Below are 22499 nucleotides of genomic sequence, written 5' to 3' on the forward strand. Positions count from 1 at the left end.
TCCATATTCTGAGAAGATCATGAATTTGGCAGATGGACTGTTCAGTGGGTACAGAATTGGCTGCATGGTCATATCCAGACAGTTTTGGCCAACAGCTCAATGTCTGGATGGAGATCACTAACAAGTGGTATCCCTCACGGGTCTGTGTCGGTACCAGTACCATTTAGTATCTTCATCGGTGACATAGACAGTGGGATCAAGTGCACCTTCAGCAAATTTGCAGATGACACCAAGCTAAGTGGTGCAGTTGACATGCCTGAGGGGATGGGATGCCATCCTGATGGACCTGGCTTGAGCTTGAGAAGTGGACCCATGTGAATCTCATGAGGTCCAACAAGGCCAAGTGCAAGGTCCTGCACATGGGTCAGGGCAACCTCCAGTATCAATACAGGATGGGAGATTAAGAGATTGAGAGCAGCCCTGTGGAGAAAGACTTGAGGGAGCTGGTGGATGAAAAGCTGGACATGAGCCAACAATGTGCGCTTGCAGCCCAGAAAGCCAACCGCATCCTGGGCTACATCAAAATAAGCATGGCCAGCAGGTTGAGGGAGGTGATTCTGCCCCTCTACTCCGCTCTCATGAGACCCCACCTGGAGTACCGTGTCCAGTTCTGGAGCCCCCAACTTAAGAAGGATGTGGACTTGTTGGTCCAGAGGAGGGCCATGAAAATGATCTGAGGGATGGAGTACCTCTCCGATGAAGAAAAGCTGAGAGAGTTGAACTGTTCAGCCTGGAGAAAAGAAGCTTCTGGGGAGACCTTACAGCAGCCTTCCAATACCTCAAGGAGGCTTATAAGAAAGATGGGGAGAAACTCCTCAGCAGGGCCTGTTGTGATAGGATGAGGAGTAATGGTTTTAAAATAGAGGGAGGCAGACTCAGATTAGATATTAAGAAAACATTTTTTACAATGAGGGTGGTGAAGCACTGGAACAGGTTGCCCAGAGAGGTGGTGGATACCCCATCCCTGGAAACATTCAAGGCCAGGATGGACTGGGCTCTGAGGGACCTGATGAGGTTGAAGATGTCCCTGCTCCTCACAGGGTGGTTGGACGAGGTGACCTTTAAAGGTCCCTCCCAACCCAAACTATTCTATAAGAACAAAAGGGTTTAAAGGTTCAAAAACCAAAACGCTCCTAGATGTCACCTAAGACTTCACTGTAAGGAAAAAAAAGCCATGTCCTGTAAGTCAGAAGTCTCTTGCATAGCACAGAGAGATAGTAAGTGGCATGCAAGGGAGCTGGCTCAGGGACAGAGCTATCTTGAGAGAGTATTAGAGAGAGCAGCAGCTCTCAACTGATGGCATTCAACAGATTTGCATTCACTAGAAGCCAAGAACTGCTCTGTCATATGGAAGCAAGACATCCACAAAAAAAACCCACTTTGGATTAGGTTTTACTGGTGAACTGAACCTTTAATTTAGGAAAGAAAAATGAAAGCTAGTATATTCATGAGGAGAGGCTGTTGACCTTAACTTGATGATCTCAATTACACAGGCAATTTTTTTTTTCTTATAGGCACAGATCAACTATGAGATACGCAAAATTGAGACTAAGTTTTCCATCAAACTTGCAATAAATTATTTGTACCACAAATATGGATTAATAAATATGCTGCTTCCTTGCTTAAAAAAAAAAATAACAGCAGAAAGATGATGATAGTTTTCTTCACATGATCCAGGATAATTTGAGGTTATGCAATTATATAAATCAGCTCTAGGCTATAAAACAGGACCTCCTCAAAAGTCTGAGAAAAATGCTAAGCCATCCAAACACTGTACTTCCATGGCATCACACATATTTGTAGTCTTTATTTTTAGCTTTTAATACCTCTACATTGAAAGTCAATCAGAAGAACCTGAGAACACACTACCTGTAGTGTTTCTCTGCTAACATAGGCAATCTGCTGTTCTGAAAGTGGTCCGGTCACTGCAATGGAAGGAAAAAAAATATTCTCAAAATCAGGTAAGATACTGCCCGTTCCAAACCCATACCTCAATTCCATTCACACTGATAGGATCTTACACTAGAAATCTCAAAGTAAATGTGCTTAGACTTTCCCCCACAGCGAGCATCCCAAAGACCACCAAACATTTTTTTAAACTCAAAAATGTCAAGTCCCATTGGTATGGAAACCACTAACTCACTTCATATATAAACCTCAAAGTAATTAAGAGGGAAAAGAGACAGAAGCAGTGATTTAAGCACAACTCTTTCCCCTGTACCCTGTACTCTTTCCCCATTGTGTCCTTCTGTGTGGGGCTGGACTTCCAACACAGTGACTCAGAAATGCAGCAAACTCTGCTCAGTCCTCTGAGTCCTAGAAAGTTCCTTCTGCCCTCTGCGACCTGCTCTCCCCTTCCATCCTTCCCACTGCCATGCAACCTACTCCCTTCCCTGCTGCCATGTGACCTGCTCTCTGCAGCTTCTCAAAGCTTTTCTGCATGAGCCACCAGCACTGTTGCTCCTGGGCCTGCCACACCATGGACCTTCTTAAACTCTCCCTCTGAGCAGTCTCAGTAGCTTCCCAAGGGAAGGAGTTTTCCTTTCCCTCTGGCATCCCACTTCACTCAAGAATCTTAAAGGAAAACAATTACATTCTGAAGAAATATGTAAACCAAACACTGAGCAGCAAGCAAGGAATAGCTTGTTACTTGCCTCCAGTTACTAGACTTTGATCCTGAAATCAAAGTTTTAATATCAGGAGCTTCTCAGCTCCTGAGAGCTGAGACAAAACAAACAGAAAAGTTGGATGGGGTTTCTCAAAGGAAACTGAAGGGAGTTAAAAAATGAAACAAGATTTAAGCACCTAACTGCTTAGCTTCTATAAAACCCACAGCTATAACATGACTTAGTATCATGCAACGTACATCTTTCAAAACAGGTCTAGAACAATCTTCCCTTTTCTGAAACAAAAGATCCAAATCCACATAAAACTAAATATATTAGCACCCAGAGTACATACATCTAGGCACGTATGTGTATTTTGAGAAACTTAATTCTGATTAACTTAAATGACTTAAGATTGCAGAGGCTCAATTGGAGTAAGACCAGAAAAGAACCTTCCACCCTAACTACTGGCAGAGAAGCCAAAAATCACCTGAAACAGGAAACTGCTTCTGTACGACATCTGTTCAGGCATTTGTGCAGCATGAGCTCATCTCCTACTCTACAGGTGTTCCACATAACAAAGCCTATTAGACACAATGCTTTTATCAACACTAGCAAAGATGTAAAGGATCAACAAGGCCATACTCAAATGACTATGTCATAAGCACGGTGAACTGGTGAATTGGTGCCTTGTTTTAATTGCTTCCAAGTCAAATGTAAAAAGGTATACAAGCAGTTTACACACAAGAGAAGGATGTGAAGATCCCAACATGTAAAATCTTCACAATTTTGAATATGGATGGATTTCCTGTCTGAAAAACATCACCAAAGAACCACAGAGCCATTACTCACTTATGGCACACTTCTTTCCTGAGCAACTCTTGATTCCAGCGCAATAAAATCCCACAAAATAGAAATTGTCTCTTGAAAACTAGCAATCAATTGACTGACTATCTCTTTATGCAACAGAGTCACATACTATCCTTGTTTCTCTGACCACTCATTGGACCTAAGTGGACAGCAAATATATAAGCCACCTTTGCCTATACAAAAAGGACCCTCAGGGCACTACTACTATACAAACATAAAGATCACTGTTTACAAAGGACAACAAGGGTGGTAGAACACTGGAACAGGTTGCCCAGAGAGGTGGTGGATGCCCCATCCCTGGAAACGTTCAAGGCCAGGCTGGATGAGGCTCTGAGCAACCTGATCTAGTCAGGGATGTCCCTGCTCCTTGCAAGGGGGTTGGACTAGATGACCTTTGAAGGTCACTTCCAACCCTAACCATTCTATGATTCTATGACAAGTGTATCCAAGCTAGTCAATCCACTTATCTATGTATCCATAGGCAGTGTATATATTATACTAAAGCACAGTTCAAAAACTCAAACAAAATGGCTGTGAAGTAAGACAGCATATCAGAACATGATTTTTTCTTACAATTTTTTTTCTTCTTACAATATAATATTGTCTAATTTGACAGCCTTTGAAAAACAGTGATGAGTATATGAGCTACTGAAAGAAGGAAATAGCTTCTGCTGCTCAAAAACACCCCACAATAGTTAATTTTATTTAGAAAAACCAAACCCAACCAATTATGTAAACACATAAGCGCAAGTTGACCTTCAATGGATTATTATGGATACTAAATTTAGGATTCCTCCTCTGATTCCAAAACACTGTAATCATCTCAATTTTTAAAAATAACCTTTACTTAGATTTTAAAGGATTACAGTCTTGACATACCATGATAAATATCCTGTAGAGAGCCACCTCCACAAAACTCCATACAAATCCATAGCTTGTCTCGTCTAAAAAGTGAACAGAACCATTTATTAGCTCTCAGATTTGAAAACAGCACCTATAAAAGATAAGTCAGAGGACTCAAACATTATAAAGTACAATATAATAAGCTCTGTATTATGAAAAGTTCAAGTCAAATAATGAATATGATTTAATCCTTATGTGATACTTCACTGTCAAAATAGTAACTAACGACATACTGAAAATATTCCAGGGTTTATTGAAGCAATATAAACAGTATTAGTGAACACACACATTGACTTTTGTTCAAGATTTACAAGGAAAATGAAACATTTTTACTGAGAGGAGAGAGAAAATAGATGCAAGTTCTTATTTCTTCCTCATTTTCACTTCTCCTCCACTTTTTTCAGAGCCGAGGAATTAACACAAAAAAAACCCAAACAACCCGCAAACAAAAAGCCCTAGGGATATCTATCAGATAAATTTATTTCACAGCAAATGGAGTGAAACTCTAGTGCTTTAGTCAAAGCTAGGCAGAGTGGAGCCCATGCTGTGGGTAAGTGCCTTCTCAGATGAAGTCTTTTCTCTCAAAAATACCTACGGATATTTTTGGTGGCAGGGGACAGAGAGTTCTTTAGATTTCTGTTACTAAGGAAAGCAATTGGGTTTGACTCACTAGACCTCCATAAAACATGCTTTCCAAGAGCAGACAATGGGCTAAAGGATTCAAGGGTGTCTTCTATTATGGACATTAAATTCTATTTTCACTTAGTAATTTTCACTAGTAAGACAGATGTACCATGTGTGGCTGCAGAAAGGCATTCTGGAGAGCAGAATGTGGGACTTGCCTAGTCATTCCTGGCCATCAAAACATGCAGGAAAGAAAAATCACATACAATCACCTTTAGGCAGATTGGAACACAGGACAACCAAAGGAAAGACTGATGATTGTTCCGAAGCTTGCCCCTGACCCCTGGTCTTAGGTTTCTTGCATTTAAAAGGCGCTCTCAAAATAGCTGAGACACTCCTGTGGGCAACGTCAACATTCACAGCGCAATGGTGTAAGTACTAAGCTTATCCCCTTAGCTGTAAATTGCAAGTATTTCTCACCAACAGGTAACAGCTAGGACAGCTGCTGTTCCAAGGAAGAACTGTCTGTCTTGGATCTCCTCCCTTTATGCTCATAGTGCACATGGTCCTCAAGGCTATGTCCCAGCTGCTTCCTCTAGTGGTAGTAAAGGTATTGTTCACACATTACAGAGGTTTTAAGAAATTGAAGTTCCTGGCTGTTAACTTCATACATTTCCAGGGGTTAGTTAAAGCATTGCTTGAAATAAAATGAAGCCTTTCCACTGAGATAACTGATAGAGTCAGACAGAGAAGCAATGTGACTACCTGTGACAGAGAAGCAATGTGACTGCCTATGAAAGAAAACAGAATTAGCAACGGCAGCAGGGTAACATGAGTGAGAAAGAAGCACTGAAGAGATAGACATCTGCAAGTCCCTTGTTTATTCCCCATAATGATGCAGGACTCAGACAGGGACACTTTTGGGGCACTGGGCTCATGAAAGCCGCTGTTTCCCACGTGGCTGCATCCTGTTTGATGCCAAGACCAGCAGCAGCACATAAGTGGGAAAAAGCCAGGACAATCCCAGCAGCCTTGGGACAGCAGCAAAGCACTTGCAAAGAGATGTGAAGTAGGTAAGTGCTGTAAATTCACACCTTTGCTTAGTGGACATTAACTTCCCAGTGTGGAGAAGCCCTACAGAAAGGTTAAAAAAAATTTAGAGGATCAAAAGAGGAAATGGCATTTCTAATTTGCTATCTAGCCTTTTATTACTGTGCTTAAGTGCTTTGAGACAGGTGAAGATCCATGTAATCAACCAGAACACTGTACACAGTTGTCTGTGTCTGCAGAATATACAACAAGCCCAGCAAACAAAACAGACAGGATCAACAGTACCATTTAATATCTGCAACTTAACACCTAGGCTAATAGTAAGGCAGAAATTTGACTGCCTGAAAAATCTGCAGGTAAACAGAAGAAAAGCAAGGGGAGGAATATGCTGATAACCACCAAGTATAGGATGATGGTAGTTTTTTCTTATTGTTCTTAGCACTGAAAGATACTTGGAAAACAAAAGGTCAGACAATGAGAGGCCTCAAAGACAGTCATTTGATTGCCTACACAAGGGAAGCACTACACCAAAGAAACAGGAGGGGATCAAGCAGAAGCACAAGAGAGGGCCAAAATATATACTATATTCACCAAAATTTAATTCTGAGTCTACAAAGGTGTATTTTAATACAGTTTTCCTCTTGTCAGGGTTTTTCTTTAAATAAAAGGAATCTCCAGCCTGAATATAGCATCATAAGAAGAGGCATCATTTCAGTCTAAAAATTTGAAAGAAAGTTGAATGTAACAGCATTTGTTCACAGTCTGTTTTCACGTGAAATCTTTAAAAGTCATCAGAAAAAGCTTTTTATTAGTTATACTAAACAATCTGTTCCCACTATGACTAGTTAAAAGAAGCAGCTGGTAAGACAACTGGATACATTTGTCAGTGCTTCTACAATGCAAATAATCTCTTTTCCAGAAACAAATACAAATGGGACTGTCACATTCTAGTCAGAAGTTCATATGTTAGAAAAACAGCTCAGGGTAACTTCAATGGCACTGCAGAGCCCCAGGCCTCCCCTCTGCCATTTCTCACTTCTTTCTTCTAAATTTGTCTTCTGAAGAGGTTTATAACAATGACTTTCAGGTTTGTGGAGCACACCAGACAATGTCACACATTAAGAAATATGTTGACACAACTTCCTTGCTAATACTGCAGATAGGTAAAAATAAAGTAATCACATGCAGCGGAGGATATCTTAACATAAAGAAGTGTGTTCTCTTCCCACACAAAGGCAGGCTTTGAGGTTGGAAGGAAGATTAAAGAAGTGCAACAGGACATGGGACATTATGTGGTCCCAGCCACAGAACTTTCAGAAAATGCAACATCCATTTAAGAAGCTTAGTTACCATAATATGGAACTTCCAGATACTGCCTTCAGGAGATTTCAAGATCCCTTGCCTGCTTTACCACCTGACAATCTGCAAGCTGCTGTCAAACAGACTAGTAACTCCACAAATACTCAAAAAAATTTTAACATGACTTTGAGGTATGCAGCAGTATTAAGAATTGACTGTTCATGCATAAGAAGTAGTCTGCCAGTATTGCACAGAATGGAAGTAATACACAATTTAGGTAAACCTTCAAATTAACCTTAAACATTCAAAATTGAAGTGCAGACACTCGTAGTTTGGAATACCAAGTCCCCACGTGTACAAACGCTCTATCTGTATGCACACCTGCACAAACTTGTGCATAATGCACAGACCAGCCTGGCATTAAAAAAGCATTCAGGCTGCCAAGACAAGCATCCTTTGAGATATAGGATGCCAGAACAACATGGCTTGTTGATTTTATCTTCAGACTTTGATCCCTTCCTGCACATGCACACATGGTAATGCAAGCAGCAGACAAACACACACTCCCAGCCTTGCCCAGTGTAGCATGCAGATTGTATTCAGCTAATGGGCTACTCAATGGCTTGTTTTCCTCTTCTTTCTTATACTTGCAGTGCATTTCCACCTAATTTTATTCTGAAAATACATTTGCTTTTGGAAGCTTCCTTCATGCTCGACACTAAACGATGTCTGTGAAGTACTAATATAACAAGCTTTTCCACTACAGACCTTTGAAATTACTATAAAGCAAATATAATCCAAAACACATTCTATTGACTTGAATTGCATCTGTCAGCACACAATACTTTCACTCATCAGACAAAAGCTAACAAGATGCTGATACGGAGAAAGATAAAATGAACACCACCAGTAACAAAACATAGTTTCAGTGAGTGTCCAGGGCTATTCAAGACACTGAATACAAGAGGCAGGGACAAGAAACTCCTCAGGACAGGATTAGTCAGCTGAGCTTCTGCATGAGACCTCTCCCTCCTCTAGCACTTATTGCTAGGACTTTCTCTTCTTCCCCAACACTGCCTTCAATTTCTGGCACACTCAACTTGTCCAATTTCAGTTTGCTTCAGCTATGCAGACATTCATTATCAAGGTCACTAAGAGCACCACAAAGCGCTCCACACTTGCCAATTCAACATCCTGTCCCTGCTTATCCCAGAGCAAAATAAGGCAAGCTTGACAACAGCCAAGCAAACCAGGGAGCGTGTGTTAGCTGTTCTGTAGTACTGCAAACATGCACCAAATCAGACACTGCTGGCTAGAAAAAAAAAACAGTAACTGCTATTTCCTAAGTTCTAGCTGATCTGGAGTGAAAGTAAAAGAAACACAGTATTTCAGAAGACAACTTGGTCAAATTTGAAAGGATTTTTAAAATAAAATACATATTCCAAATAGAAGAGCCAAATTCTGTCATATATACCTGCTTCAAATATGTTTGGGGTTTTTTTTGTTGTTGAAAGGCTTTCATATACCAAAATTTTACATGTGAAAACACCACATATACCTTCTCATCCCCAATCCAAAAGCACTTGGCCTATATTGCTGAAAAGCTTTTGGCTGTAGTAGATAGCCATCATGGAGAATTTCAGCTGGAGCTGCTGCAGTCTAGCACATGTATGACTAACTCAACTTGGCATCTTCCCATTATGAACAGGGTCTAGAAAACTTCACAACAGACAGAGCTACCATGTCCCATCTATACTGTCCCCACGTAGACAGAAGAGATGAGAATACCTGAGAGGAACAAGAAGCTTCTGCAATAAAAACCATCATGACTTTTTAGAGCCTTTTAAAAGCTTTTTATTACATGGCATTATATGCCTAAAATTATGACATTAGGTCCACAAAATCCAGTACTAAAAGGTGTAGCCCTTGAATATCAAGCAATTGCTATATCTGGCATAAAACATTTGTCAGGACATATTAAGAAGAACTGTAATAGCAAACATTATGAGAAACTAGCCATCAATTTTCTCAATACTGAAACGTTGTATGGAGTATGAGTTTAGTGTACTTGCAACGACTAAGCATAACACTTTACAAAAGGAATTACACAAAAGAATGAGACAGAACAATTTACAACTACTACATTAAGTATCCTAAACAACTCTGCAGCTCAAAAGAGAAAAGTAAAGATAAAAGAGTTAAAATATCAACCATTTTTAGACTTCAAAACAATTTCAAAACACAAATCACCAGTGGGCTTTTTAAAGGCTGCACTCTTAGTTACACCAGTATGAACTTGTCCTTAAAGTTTAACATAAGCACTACTACTCTTAAGCAAGGAAAAAAAACAAAATTTTTTTTCCTCCCTATTTTGTCATAATTCAATTTTAAGTTCTCATACAATTTTACATGTCAACATTAGTTAAGTCAGAACATTTGAGAACTCTATCTGTATTATGCAATATTTATACTTCCCAAAGTTTTGAAAATTGAAGAGATTTTACTGAAATAGATTTAAAAGATACTATATACACAGACTCTTTCTTCATACGTGTAATATTTTGCTTAATTTTCCATTTATCTATTAAATCCAAAGCTTTTAAATGGCAACTCTTTTCCAAGGAAATATGACTACATGGTCACTGAAAGATTTTACTAAGAGAAACATTATTTATAGAGAGATACTGTAAACAAAACAGATTTTAAGGTAATTGAAAAAAAATAATATACAAGTGGATAATAATTATTTGGTAAATTATATTTTGCTTAAATCACCTTATAGACCTATCTTTTACAGGGAGATAGAGAGGCATTTTTAAGTGAGTAAAAGAAACAAACTGTACCTGAGATAGCTGCCAAAATAAGCAACAATGTTTGGATGTTTACAGTCTTTCATCATAATGATTTCCTGCTGCACAACAGCAAAATCTTCTCCTGAAAAGCAGAAGAATGAATATTTTAATTGACCTGGTTCATACTTACATCTCAACTAGACTTTCAGTATATGTTTATAAAATAAACATTTTGAGTAATTAGAACTAATTATCTGCCAGTTTCTCAAGATATATAAAGCAGCTGTAAATCAATATTTATTAGCAAGGGCTTAGCAATAAGTAACTATATTCTTAAGAAGTTTCATTCTAGGCCAGATGGACCTCAGATCTGCTATCTAATACGTCTTATGATATTGGTCATAGCTCTTTCTAAAGTCTTTATTTTCCCCCAAGACCCTGCTGTGTCCATATGCCTTGCCAATAGCCCAGGTTCTTAAAAGCATGACAAAACTTTGCTATTTTTGGCCACATGTTCAACACCTATTAGATCATCTTCCTCAGCAGAAAACATTCAATAGTACACTGCTGCTGCACCTTTTCAATAAACTTGGTAAGCACATACGTTATGCACAGTCTGTAAATGTATGTCCAGATAAAACATTGACACAGCTGTGGCATTAATCTGAGTCTTATCTCAGTTGTCCCTCCCTGTCTTTCTAGAAAAGATTCTTACCAGATGTGTAGGCTGAGAAAATCATGTCTGAAATTGAAAACCCACTATGTTTCCCTGGAGACATTCTTGTTTAGGGATTGTTGTGCAGGGGTTTTGTAGGTAAGTTGAAGAGTGAATGTGAGAAAGACATTAACATGTAAGAGAATGTTGGTAACAGGTATTCGACAGACTTTTTAATTAATTTTTTTTAAGAAATACATGTCAAGTACTCTCTTGCAGTTCAGTATCTTACACATATTCATGTATATTTTATTTAACTGAAAACAAATTTCAAACCACAAGCTGGAAGTTAACATCACAACGGACTGTCTGCTATCCGTGGTGTATTGCAGATGGCTTGCTGCATCCTGGCTAGACCTTTAAAAATGTGAATGCTGAAAAGTAAACAAGAAATTATTTTCACATGAGGACGAGTGTCTCCGTGAAAGGACACTATTCCTCCAGGATTCCACCAGTGTTTTATTTGCATCCAAAAGCAGTCTAAGCTTTAGAGTAAGTGCCTAAACATTCCTAGCCCTTAATCTTCACGCTCTCCCCTGATCTGCAAAACTTGCAAAGAAAGCCAGTACCACACTTCTGGAATGTGGACGTTGCCCGGCTGAAGCTGTTAGTCAAGCCTCTACCACAACTGGAAGTGACAACTACAGAGAGAAACTGAGCTTGCTGAGCAAACAGAGGGTAGCTAAAGCTTATTCTCTGTGCACCATTCAGGTACCCAAAGGCTGCCAAAAATACTCGATTCAGCTGCAAGATGCCAGTTATCCCCATCAGTACAGGATGAGGAGTTTTCTCTTGACAGTCCCACAGGGAGACACAGCACGGCTGCTTGTCTTAGCTGGACTGGTAACCCACATCATGCACAGCCATGTTCTCCAGCAATAGGAACTGACATGAAAAGCCAAAGCAGAACTAGACAAGATCACCTAAAACCACAACCTTCAGTGTGAATAAAAAGTGTGATGAACATACACTTTGGAACTACATAGTAACATACTGTCCTATCTTGATTCTTTTTTTAAATATGCATACATTAAATAAACACATTTTAAATCACTTCCAGAATTGTAAGAGAAAAAAACGGAAGAAATTAGTAACTTTTTTCTCTTCTTGCCTGCATAGACCTCAAGGATCAAACCAGGTAGTAGTTAAAATATTAAACCCCCCTTAACACTAAACCCTTAAAGGGAACATCAACAGTTATGAGTTAAACAAAATGTCTGGACATTTTACCTCCTATATTACTGTACTCTTGTTCAACAAGTCTAGCCATATTAATAGAAGAACACTGCAGGCTGATAATTGATCTGTATAGCATATGTACTTTGTGAAATCACCACATAAGCACAGTTCAAGCATAAATCTAGCATACAATGAAGTCTTAATCAGAGACTCCAAGAGAATTTCAGGAAATGTACTCAATTCCCAGATACTAGTTCTCACGTACTATTTCATCCTTCCTTCTTTTTATTTCTCCCTCTACTCTCTCTCCGGGTGAGTTCTTTTCTGCCTTGCTGGCTTCCTCATTGCTTTTGTTCTACACGGGGGTTTGTAACACATGGGTTGAAATCAACAGTACTTAAGAGCAAAAACTCGCAACTCTCACTGAAATTTTACATCAGCTTTCCCTGAACTGTTCTCCCGTTACAGTTTTCCTCTCACATCTTGCTGTCGTGCTTGTTATTTTTTTAGAACAGTGTATTTCGCCCTACACTAAAAGGCAACAGTTATCCCTTCTTTCAATAAGTGGACTCAACTGGTTTTGTACAATTGTAACTTAAGCATGAAAATACTTAGTTTCCATGGCCTATTTCAGTTAAGAAACACTTACCTGGTTCTAGTTTTATTACTTTAATGGCTGCTAGCTCACCCGTGTTGACATTTCGAGCCTACAAAAAACAAACAAACAAAAAACCAAAACCATACTTAGAGACCAGAACACAGCAATCAGCTCTACATTCTCAACTTGACATTCTTTGACACACTGAGGCAAATAGCAACTGAGACACACAAGGGTCTAAAACAGTGAAGCCACTCATTGGGGTTTCTTTAAGCAAAAACAACTTCAGGAGTCAATAATTAAAACATCTTGTATATTTACATTTCTTGCAAGGTTAGAATTCTTTTTTTCCATGCATTTATTTTTTATTGGGCTTAAGGCATATATTTTCATTAGATAAGCATCCTCATTGAGTTCTGCTACAGCCAAAACACTTACTTAAAATAATCCATGTCTGTGCTTAACGACAGTGAACCAAACACCAAGAAATCTCTAGCTAGCACGCTCTTCTCCAGTATGCATTTGCAGGAAGCACTCTAACAACAAAACTTCTCAACCTGCATTAATTTTCTAACAACAAAGAAGGTTATCTCAAAAAAATCCCAGTAGGCAGCTAATTTGTACCAAGATCTGAAGCTTTAAGTATGCTCCAGGAGCCTTGCGCTGACACACAACAGCCCTAAATTACGCAAGTCCTTGACGGTGCAGTACTTTCATATTAAAACCCATCATAAACCGATCGCTGAGCCACTGACTGCAAAGCAGTTATAACCCACACGGATCTCACAGCTGACAAGCAGGGCCCAGGGAGCACCCTGCAGCATACGCAACTGCTTCCAAGACTCCCATCAGAGTGATGCAGGGCTTCCTGCTCCTTTCACTACATGCCCCCGGCCCTTACTCTCCACCAGTGACAGCATCCTAGAATCATGGAATGGTTAGGGTTGGAAGGGACCTTCAAAGGTCATCTAGCCCAACCCCCCTGCAAGGAACAGGGACATCCACAACTAGATCAGGCTGCTCAGAGCCTCATCCAGCCTGGCCTTGAACATTTCCAGGGATGGGGCCTCCACCACCTTTCTGGGCAACCTGTTCCAGTGTTTTATAATTCGCATTGTAAAAATTTTTTTCCTAATTTCCAATCTAAATCTACCCCCCACTATTTTAAAACCATTACTCCTTGTCTTATTGCAACAGGCCCTACTAAACAGTCTCTCCCCATCTTTCCTGTAGGCCCCCTTGAGGTACTGGAAGACCGCTATCAGGTCTCCCCGAAGCCTTCTTTTCTCCAGTCTGAACAGCCCCAACTCTCTCTCAGCCTGGAGAGTTGCTCCAGGCCTCCCCTTGCTGCAAGAAGAAAACAAGCCAGCAAACAAAGGAGTTGGAAAGCATTCCCCTCATGCACACAGCAGCTCTGTGGCCAACTTCAGCAACAATTACTCAGCAGCTTAACTGCATTTTGTGCTGGGCTCTGTCACGCTAAGGCCTACGTTCTACTGAGCAACCAAGGAAGCTACATTTTTTAAAAGCCATTAAGAAGCAATATGCATAATAATTTCTCTTCTAGAACTGCTGCATTTGGCTATTAACTGAAAACAGAGGAGCCATTTGTCCAGTGCTTTCAGGACACTTTCGTGCCCCTGCACCCAGCTACGGGGAGAAGGCAGCAAAGCTGCTCCCCCACACCAAAGCAGCAGCTCCTGAAGGGTGCTCAGTTACAGCCTCTCCTCTCCCCAGGGGAGTCTTGGCACCCAGAGCTGCACTGTGCTGGACCACCTCTGCACTCAATAGTATGCCCACTCTACCTCCTACACAGGGTGCAGAAGGTGAGACCAGTCCTGCTTTTGTTTCTTCTGTCATCCACTTCCAAATAAAAAAAGGCCAGAATTACAGAATTTAACTACGAAGACAGTGGCTAATGGTCTCATTTAAGTCACTTCAGGGGCTCAAGAGTACACACCTTTTATTGAGTGGCCACAAGACTCACCAAATACTCTAATGTAATGATTTTTAACATTGCAGCTTGAGAGCTGGTTGTGAAACCATAAGTGGAGGGGGAAAAAAACCCTATGACTATAAAAGAACAGCCAGCAACAAAGTCTGGAAATAAACGCAATGTGTATTCCTGTGTTCAGAAATGTACTCAGGTCATTCCCAGCACAGCTGATCTCAAACCTCCTCGGTGTGGCAATGGTCTTCTGCAATGCTGGGAGTACTGGCTTTTGCAAACAATTTGCAGGCAGATGGTTATGGATAGATCTTGAGATCAGCAGGAATCTTTATAAAAGTCAATCAGTAGCCCAAACTTGTCAGACTGGAAAAAACAACTACAAAGATGAATTTTCTCTGACAACCTTCCTTGTAAGTTATTATTTGCCCACCTCACCAATGACAGACAGGTCTCATAACTGTATGGTGGAACAAAGATATTAAGAATAGCAAAAATAGGAGTTCCTTTTATCTGTACCAGAGAATAAAGGCAACACAGGAGAAAGTGGCACCACCAAAGTATGAGCTAGGATTTTTATTCTTTTCTTCTTTTCCCAACACATTATTTTCATAGTGAGAAACACACACAGAGGCAAGATGTTCATGAATCAAAAGTCAGCAGTTTTCAACCTCCATGATTAACAAGAAAAATTACCAAAGCTTTAAACAAAGACCTGAGCTCATCAGGGTGTCTTGTTAAAGCTTAAAGACTTGTTCTGGGGCAACTTGTACTAGTAAGGTGAGACACAACTGTAGTGGATACAAGTGAGGAGATCCTCAAGTTATGCACCCTGCATGCAGCTGGGACGTGCAAGCCAAGCTGGAAAAATTTCAGAGGCTTCTGGGACACTGCTGGTTTAGCAAAATAATGTTTGGTAAGGATTAGTTTCAAATTTATTAATACTTAACAATACTGTGCCCAGCTGTCAGGAATTTGCTTCTCTGACTATGGCTCCATAGGTCACTATGGAGCACTGCAGAGTGGTATGGCAACTAAAACAATAAAGAAGGTAGGTAGGAGCTAGTGAGAACTTCAAAACAAATTTGATCAAAATGTATGAGGATACTAATCACAAAGTGATTACATGATAATGATGGCAGAAAACTACCAATAGTAGACAAATTTATAGATACATCTGGAGCAGGACATGCAAAATCCCAGCCAAAGGAATGGAGTCTGAGCAGCAGGCAGCCTTGCCAAACCTGTGCTCTCCATATCTTGTAGTTAATTTGGCCCCCTCCCACTGCAAAGAGATTTTTTTCTTCAATGTCATATTTTCAAAAGAATTGTTCAAAATTGTGGACAAGAAAGAACAAAGACTGTGTCTTTCCACCTTCAGGTTAGGCATTGCTTCCTTTCTTCAACACCAGCACTAGTGGGACTCTTCGGCCAGCAGGACATTCTCTGGACCATCCCCCCCGGCTCATGAAAAGCCAGAAAGGAGGAACAACATCTGATTTAACACAGGTCACCAATGCCTTTAGGAACAGCAGGCTACCAACTGCTTAAGTGAGAAGAGGGGCTAAGGAAACTTTAATAGATATGGCATTTATTGATTATTGCTGTGCATGCTAATACAAATAGCGTTTGATGCTTTGCTAACTAGCTATTGTAAAAACTACCCGAGGGGGGGAAGTCTTGTATTCCCCAACCGAGGGGTCTTGCTTTGTGCTTTGAACTCTTTATCTGAAGTGAGAAGTCCTGCACCTCCCGCACAAGGACAGTCCTGATAAGAACCAAGGGGTCTCCTGCGAGAAGTCCTGCACCTCCCACACAAGGACAGTCCTGATAAGAACCAAGGGGCCTCCTTCAGGAGCCAGCTAAAACTGGACAAATGACTTCTTGGAACTAATTGTAATACCTAAATGACCTCTTGGAACTAATTTTAATACGGAGCGGGGATAGCTCATGCATATGTATAGGCGTGTTTTTTTAACTTCATGCATATGTAACACTTGGTTGTATAAAATTCAAAGTGAATTGCCATGCCAGGCGCGCACGATTTTGGCGGGACTACCCCCCGTGCTGCCCGGCGCCGAATAAACATACCTACTTTACAATCTTACAGATTGTGGAGTCTGCTTTCCGCACGTCATAAGGGCATTAATTGTTACTTAAGAAAGCACGACTTCAAGTCAACAAGCTGAATAAGTTATCACTTTGCATCCTATTCCATTTGGGTTATTACGATTAAAGATGTTGCTACAAGTAAGAATACAAATTCCCTTTGTTAATCTGGGTATTAAAAAACCAAACAAACAAACAAAAAAAGCAACCAACCCCCCTCAAAAAGAGACCATCCTGACCATAGGGAAACAAAGGACCAAACTACACAGTCTCTCTCTCACTCCCCCCACCTTTCGAGAGAACAGGGAGAGATAACATAAGAAAAAAGGCTCAAGGTTTGAGATAAGAACAGGGAGAGATCCTTAAAGTTATTTATACAGGAAAAACAGACTCAACTTGGGAAAAACTATTTGTTTATTATAAAAACCAAAGCAAGATAATGAGACAGAGAACAAGATAACTTCCCCCCACCCCTCCCTCTTCCCAGGCTTAACACTATCTCTACCTCCTTCCCCACCCCGAGTGGCACAGGGGGGAAGAGGGAATGGGGGTCATGGTCAGTTCATCACACATCACTTTACGCTGCTCCTTCCTCACCAGGGGAAGAGCTCCTTATGTTCCTCTCCTACTCCAGTGTGGGGTCCCTCCCACGGGCCACAGTCCTTTGTGAAACTGCTCTGGCACGGGTCATTTTTTATCACGAGGCGCAGTCTGTCCAGAACAGCTGCCCCAGCAGGCCCTCCACAGGCCACAGCCTCCTTCAGTTATCTGCCTGCCCTGACATGGGGTCCTCCACAGGCTGCAGGTGGATCTCTGCTCCTCCGTGGGCCTCCATGGGCTGCAGGGGGACAACCTGCCTCACCAGGGGCTGCACGGGAATCTCTGGCAGGAGCAGCATTACTCCTCCCCCTCCTTCTTCACTGACCTTGGCACCTGCAGCTGTTCCTCTCACAAGAAATTCTTCACAACAGGCAGGCAGATGCCTCTCTCAGGTTCTCTTCACATCTCATCTCCTCTCCACTTCTTGCAGCCAGGCTGGGCCGAGTCAGGCCCAGACAGCCGCCTGGCAGGAGGCCAGAGGGTGAGGGACGCAAGGCCCACAAGGCTCATGCCTCCCCCTGCTCCAGCTTCTTCACATCTTTTTTTTTTTTCCTGTTTTCCCCTTCTTAAATACGTTATCACAGAAGCAGAAGCATTATCAGGGAAAATTCTGCTACCAATTGGCTCGGCCCTGGCCAGGAGTGGGTCCACCCTAGGTCCAGCTGAGTCCACCGGACACAGGTGAAACAACTTCTAGCAGCTTCTTACAGAAGCTGCCACCACAGGCCCCCCTCACTAAATAAAACCAGGACAAATTTACTACATGTGTACAGCATTTATACAATGTCTGCTGTGGAAAACCATATATTCCTTATTCTATCAGCAGCTAAAAGAAAGATGCTCTTCCAGAAATCTAGATTGCCATATCTGAGAAGGAGCCTGAAAAAAAAACAAATTCACCAACCACTAAGTCAAGCTGGAGAAGTACTACCTAATTAAACAGGAAATAATCACTAGCATCTGTGTGAAAACAGAGTATTAGATCAAAATTCTATGTAAAACAACTGCCACCCACAAGAAACAAAATCTAGAAAAATACAAGTTTCGTTGTCGTTCCATTACACAAAAATTCATTAGCCAAAATGCCTCACAACTGGAAAGGCTTTATGACTCCGTAAAAGAAAAGGAAAGAGCAATGGAGTAGGGCAGTACACAGAGGGGCTCTGTTGGGAAACACCAGCTGAGCTAGAGATGTGCATGCTGTGTGTCTGAAAAGAACAGGAGGAGGAAGGCTAGTATTTAGCACTATCCTTAATATCGGCCACAACAGCGGATTCATAAGAAGGAGAGGTCTGTGCAGCTGAATCAGTCTAGACACAAAATCCAAGGTCCAAGGAGGTAAATCTCTCTCCAAGTTCATATTTGTCCCTCAAATAGAAGCTGGTAATAGAAAGCGTATAATACTGCCACAAAAACTAGGCTAAAAAGCAAAGTCTAAGACACTAAAAACAGAGCACTTCTGGTTTTGACTACTTCCTAAGTGGATTGTTTAAGAAAATGCAGAGGAGTGATCTCTGAACAAGTTGCTACTTCACGAGATAACCAGTCCCAGGGCATAGACAGGCTTCCTGACCCAGATCAGCTCTGCTCTTCAAGAAAATGCACCCAAACAGCTTCCCAACACCCTGGATTCCGGCCCTACAGTCCTCCCCTTCAGCCTCTCTCAAACCCACACAACTGCCCCAGGACCTGATTCAACTCTCCAAGCCAGCAGAAGCCTACCTGCCTCTCCTTTTTTTTTGGTTGGTGTTTTTGCCAGGTCAGCAAACTGCGCTGGCCCAGGCATCATGCTGAGCACTAGAGCTAACACGAAGTAAGCGTACAAGACAGCCAGGAGCCCCTCACAGGTAACAGTAAGCTGTTACATCAGTTCAGCCCATCCTACAAAGTCACAACTGTCATTAACAGGAATTGAACTACGATAAAAATAATTAGGTTCCACATTCTGGGAATGACTCAGCTACAACTTCAGAAAGCACTGCTTTGACCAAGGTGATGGTAAACAAAAAGATCTAAAACGAAGGCAAACCAGAATCCCTACGCAAGGCATGAATTCTTGGTTAAGGAAACCAGAGTCACAGAAACCAGCCCTGTAGTACTTACTCAGTGCAGTAAAAACGGGATGTCAAAACATCCACCCCTCTCTCTTCCTGCCTAAGAAGCTTCAAAAGACAATTAAAGCTGAAAAGAGATCCTTCAAAACATAAACATTTATTCCTAGCAAAGTCAAAAGGAGCTTCAACAGCTGTAAGGTCAGTCAAGAAGAAAGGAAGACTAAAATGCCTATTCAAAAGCACACAACTAATAGGCATAGTTTCAATATCTCAGAAGCAACAAAGCTGTAGAAGAACTGATGCCCTACTGGACCACCCCAAGAAAAAGGAGCAAGCACACATAGGCAGAGAGAAGAGATCTTTGTGTAGGACTCTGCACAATGGGAGACTCCTCAGGCTCATCTGTTCTGGAGTGCTAGCAGAAACCAGAGACTTCAACACACAGTTGACAGCTGAAAGCAGTAACAGTCACCAGGGTACCCCAGAGACAAATCCCACAAAAATCTGAAAGTTTCAGCAGGAAGCAGCTGAGTTGGTAGATACATGGCCACTTTTGGTGACTTCCCTCCCCAAAATCAATGCCCATGCCAAAGGGCTGAGGAGCAGAAAATCAGGCTTTTTCTTTTTTAAAAATGAGACCTCAAGCAAAGCACACCCTACAGAGTTTTGTGTCTTCATTTGTTAACTGGCTGAAGCCAGAAATTATGAAAAAAAAACTGAAATAAGGCAGATAATGTATAAGAGATAACTTTGCAGGAACAATAATCTCACTGATTAGCACAACTCTGAAGAAAAAGGAGGGCCTTTCTTTTAATAAGATGCTGAAAATCTTTGGAAAGGTCCACTCACACTACATAAGTGACATGTGAGATGGCAATGACTTGTTTTTTGTTTTCCCAAGATCTGCTGTCATATACATTAATCATATGAACAAAAGAAATGGACCTACAATCACCTCAGGATATACTTCAAATCTATGTGCAGTTACCACCACAACCAAAGGTATTAGGATTGGGGCAAATAGGAAAATTGTAGCATTATTAATAACATGGTCTCCACCAGAATACTACGTGCAGCACTTGTAAACACAAACCCAAAAGAACAACATAAATTACAGAGGGCCTGGGAACAGAGACAATTAGAATGGCAATTTCATACCCATATTCTCACTCTCTTTGAGTCTCTGTACTTCAGCCTGCACCACAAGCTCTTACTTCAAATTCAAAAATCTTCAAAGTAGAGACTCTGCCTCTTTTTAAAAAAAAAAAAAAATTCTTTTAAACAAATCAAATATGTAACCCATGCCCTGTTGCAGCTCGGTTCAAGTAAAACAGAGCAAGGAAGTAGACGCCAGCCTGCTCTGTTTTCAGCTCCTCAACAATCTGCCAGGAAAGCAGGTTATAGAAAGGTCAGCATTTAGCAAGAATGTCAACATAATAAGATTGTCATCTTATTAAGGCAATGATCCCTACTAACTAACAGCAGAATAATCTCCCTGCATGGCTCTCCCTGCTAAGGGGAGGAAACCACAATTTACAAAGAGTTTGAAGCTGCCTGAATACATCCAGTGCTTGGATCCACTGCTGAAATCCCACCACGGATGAGCCCCATCCTCACATAGCTAATCTCAACTTCACAGAGTTATTTCATCAACCATAAAGTTCACCTACAGACAACAGGATGAAGCAAATGAAAAAGGCTTTATGAAACCACTCAGAAATTGAAGATAAAGCTCTAGTAAGCTCACATGTGGATGACGCATAGGACTATACTACTTCCTCTTTGTCACATTAAAAGTAACTAGTTTTCATTATTATTTTTGGGCTACTTCCATGCTCCATTTTGAAGGCGCCTTTGACAAGTCCTTGCCTCAAAACTAAATGGGCAATAACCCAACCAAGAGAAAAGCATGTCTCATTCTCCCTACGCTACACACAACCTAATCAGAAAGCAATGACCTCTCTCTCATCTAGAAGTAGTAGATAATTATAATACCAGCCTACTGTATCCTGGTCCTGATAGATCACTTTCTATCTCAGCTGTCAGAGGTAGATTGTAAACACAAACAAATCCACTCTGAGCAAGGAGAAAATTTCTGTGCCTCAAATAAAAAAAAGTCACAAGCAGTGCCAAACACCAACCACTCATAGAGCATCAAACTGAAGGCTACAGCAATGTGAATATGATAATCATCAAGAAAACCTTGACAAATCCAATGAAACTTAACAGGTTTCAGAAACATAGTAGTGTTGCAAATGTAAAAATATTCACTCTGTGGTTGGAGGTAACATCATTAAAATTAAAACATAAACACGGATGTTTTGGCTAAATCACATCCATCAGTCACGTACAGAGCACTCAAAAAAGCGTGATTGATAAGATATCCCACATCAATATGCCAGTTAAAAAATGCAACAGAAATAGAGCTGAGCACATCAAGATAACAGTTTGCAGAAAACCAAAAAAAAAAGAAAGCATAACACAAGTAGATTTGGATAATTAAAACACTGGCCTAGTACACAAATACTCAAAGAAAGTGGCAAGGTGGGAAAAACAACACAAAACCCCCTTTCAATTAAACAATTAGTAAAGCAGGGAGTTAGCACACTAAGAGTACAGTAACAAGAGGATTTAGGCTCTGAAACTTTCATAACACTTATGTGAATGGAGATTAAACCAAAATTGCCCCAATCCAAACGAGACTTAATTCTAGGTACATTCACTTAGAGTCAAAGGCAGCATCAGCACCAGTTTTGTGCACGTCAAATTGTGGAATGGCTCTGTTTCCCTACAGTCCTGCATAACAATACAAGTTTTCTTAAATACACACACTCACTCTGTGACGACAAAAACAGATCAGAAGCATGTGGTTAAAGTGATGCTTCCAACAGGCTGCACATGACAAACTTCAATTTTCTCTCCTGCCTCACCAGGCCAGAGTTCAACTGGATACATAAATAACAACATAGGCTGCAGAGTGGAGAAAAATGTGAAAGTATGCTATAAAGCCCAAAAAGCCAAACTTATGTTCAGCTGCTGTCTCTTTAGCTTTGTTTTTCCTATGTTTACGAAGTTAGGACAGAATCATGAAAGACAATGATCCTAAGGACACCTTTCCTGACTCCCCAGTTTGCCCCCCGACTGGTCAGCCT

The 22499-nt window shown here is 41.0% G+C and overlaps 1 protein-coding gene across 13 annotated transcripts in view; it reads right to left on the minus strand.

The window, feature by feature from the left end:
* The window catches only part of MAP4K3 (mitogen-activated protein kinase kinase kinase kinase 3), a 97675-nt gene that overhangs the window by 74312 nt on the left and 864 nt on the right, over positions 1-22499 (minus strand). For 10 of the 13 annotated variants that reach the window (XR_015258023.1, XR_015258024.1, XM_086743686.1 and 7 more), the window contains exons 2-5: positions 12688-12745; positions 10196-10286; positions 4356-4420; positions 1870-1925 (exon numbers count right to left, since the gene is read on the minus strand). Coding sequence is in view for 10 of the 13 variants with exons in the window: in XM_086743686.1 (XP_086599812.1) it covers positions 1870-1925; positions 4356-4420; positions 10196-10286; positions 12688-12745 (270 nt within the window). In the remaining 3 variants the exon portion in view is untranslated. Of the gene's footprint in view, positions 1-1869; positions 1926-4355; positions 4471-8910; positions 9116-10195; positions 10287-12687; positions 12746-22499 lie in introns of those variants that run through there. The other 3 variants (XM_086743690.1, XM_086743689.1, XM_086743691.1) reach the window with 3 other exon arrangements.

This window comes from Chlamydotis macqueenii, chromosome 3 (genome assembly GCF_036417535.1).
Source record: "Chlamydotis macqueenii isolate bChlMac1 chromosome 3, bChlMac1.mat, whole genome shotgun sequence".
NCBI lineage: Eukaryota > Metazoa > Chordata > Aves > Otidiformes > Otididae > Chlamydotis > Chlamydotis macqueenii.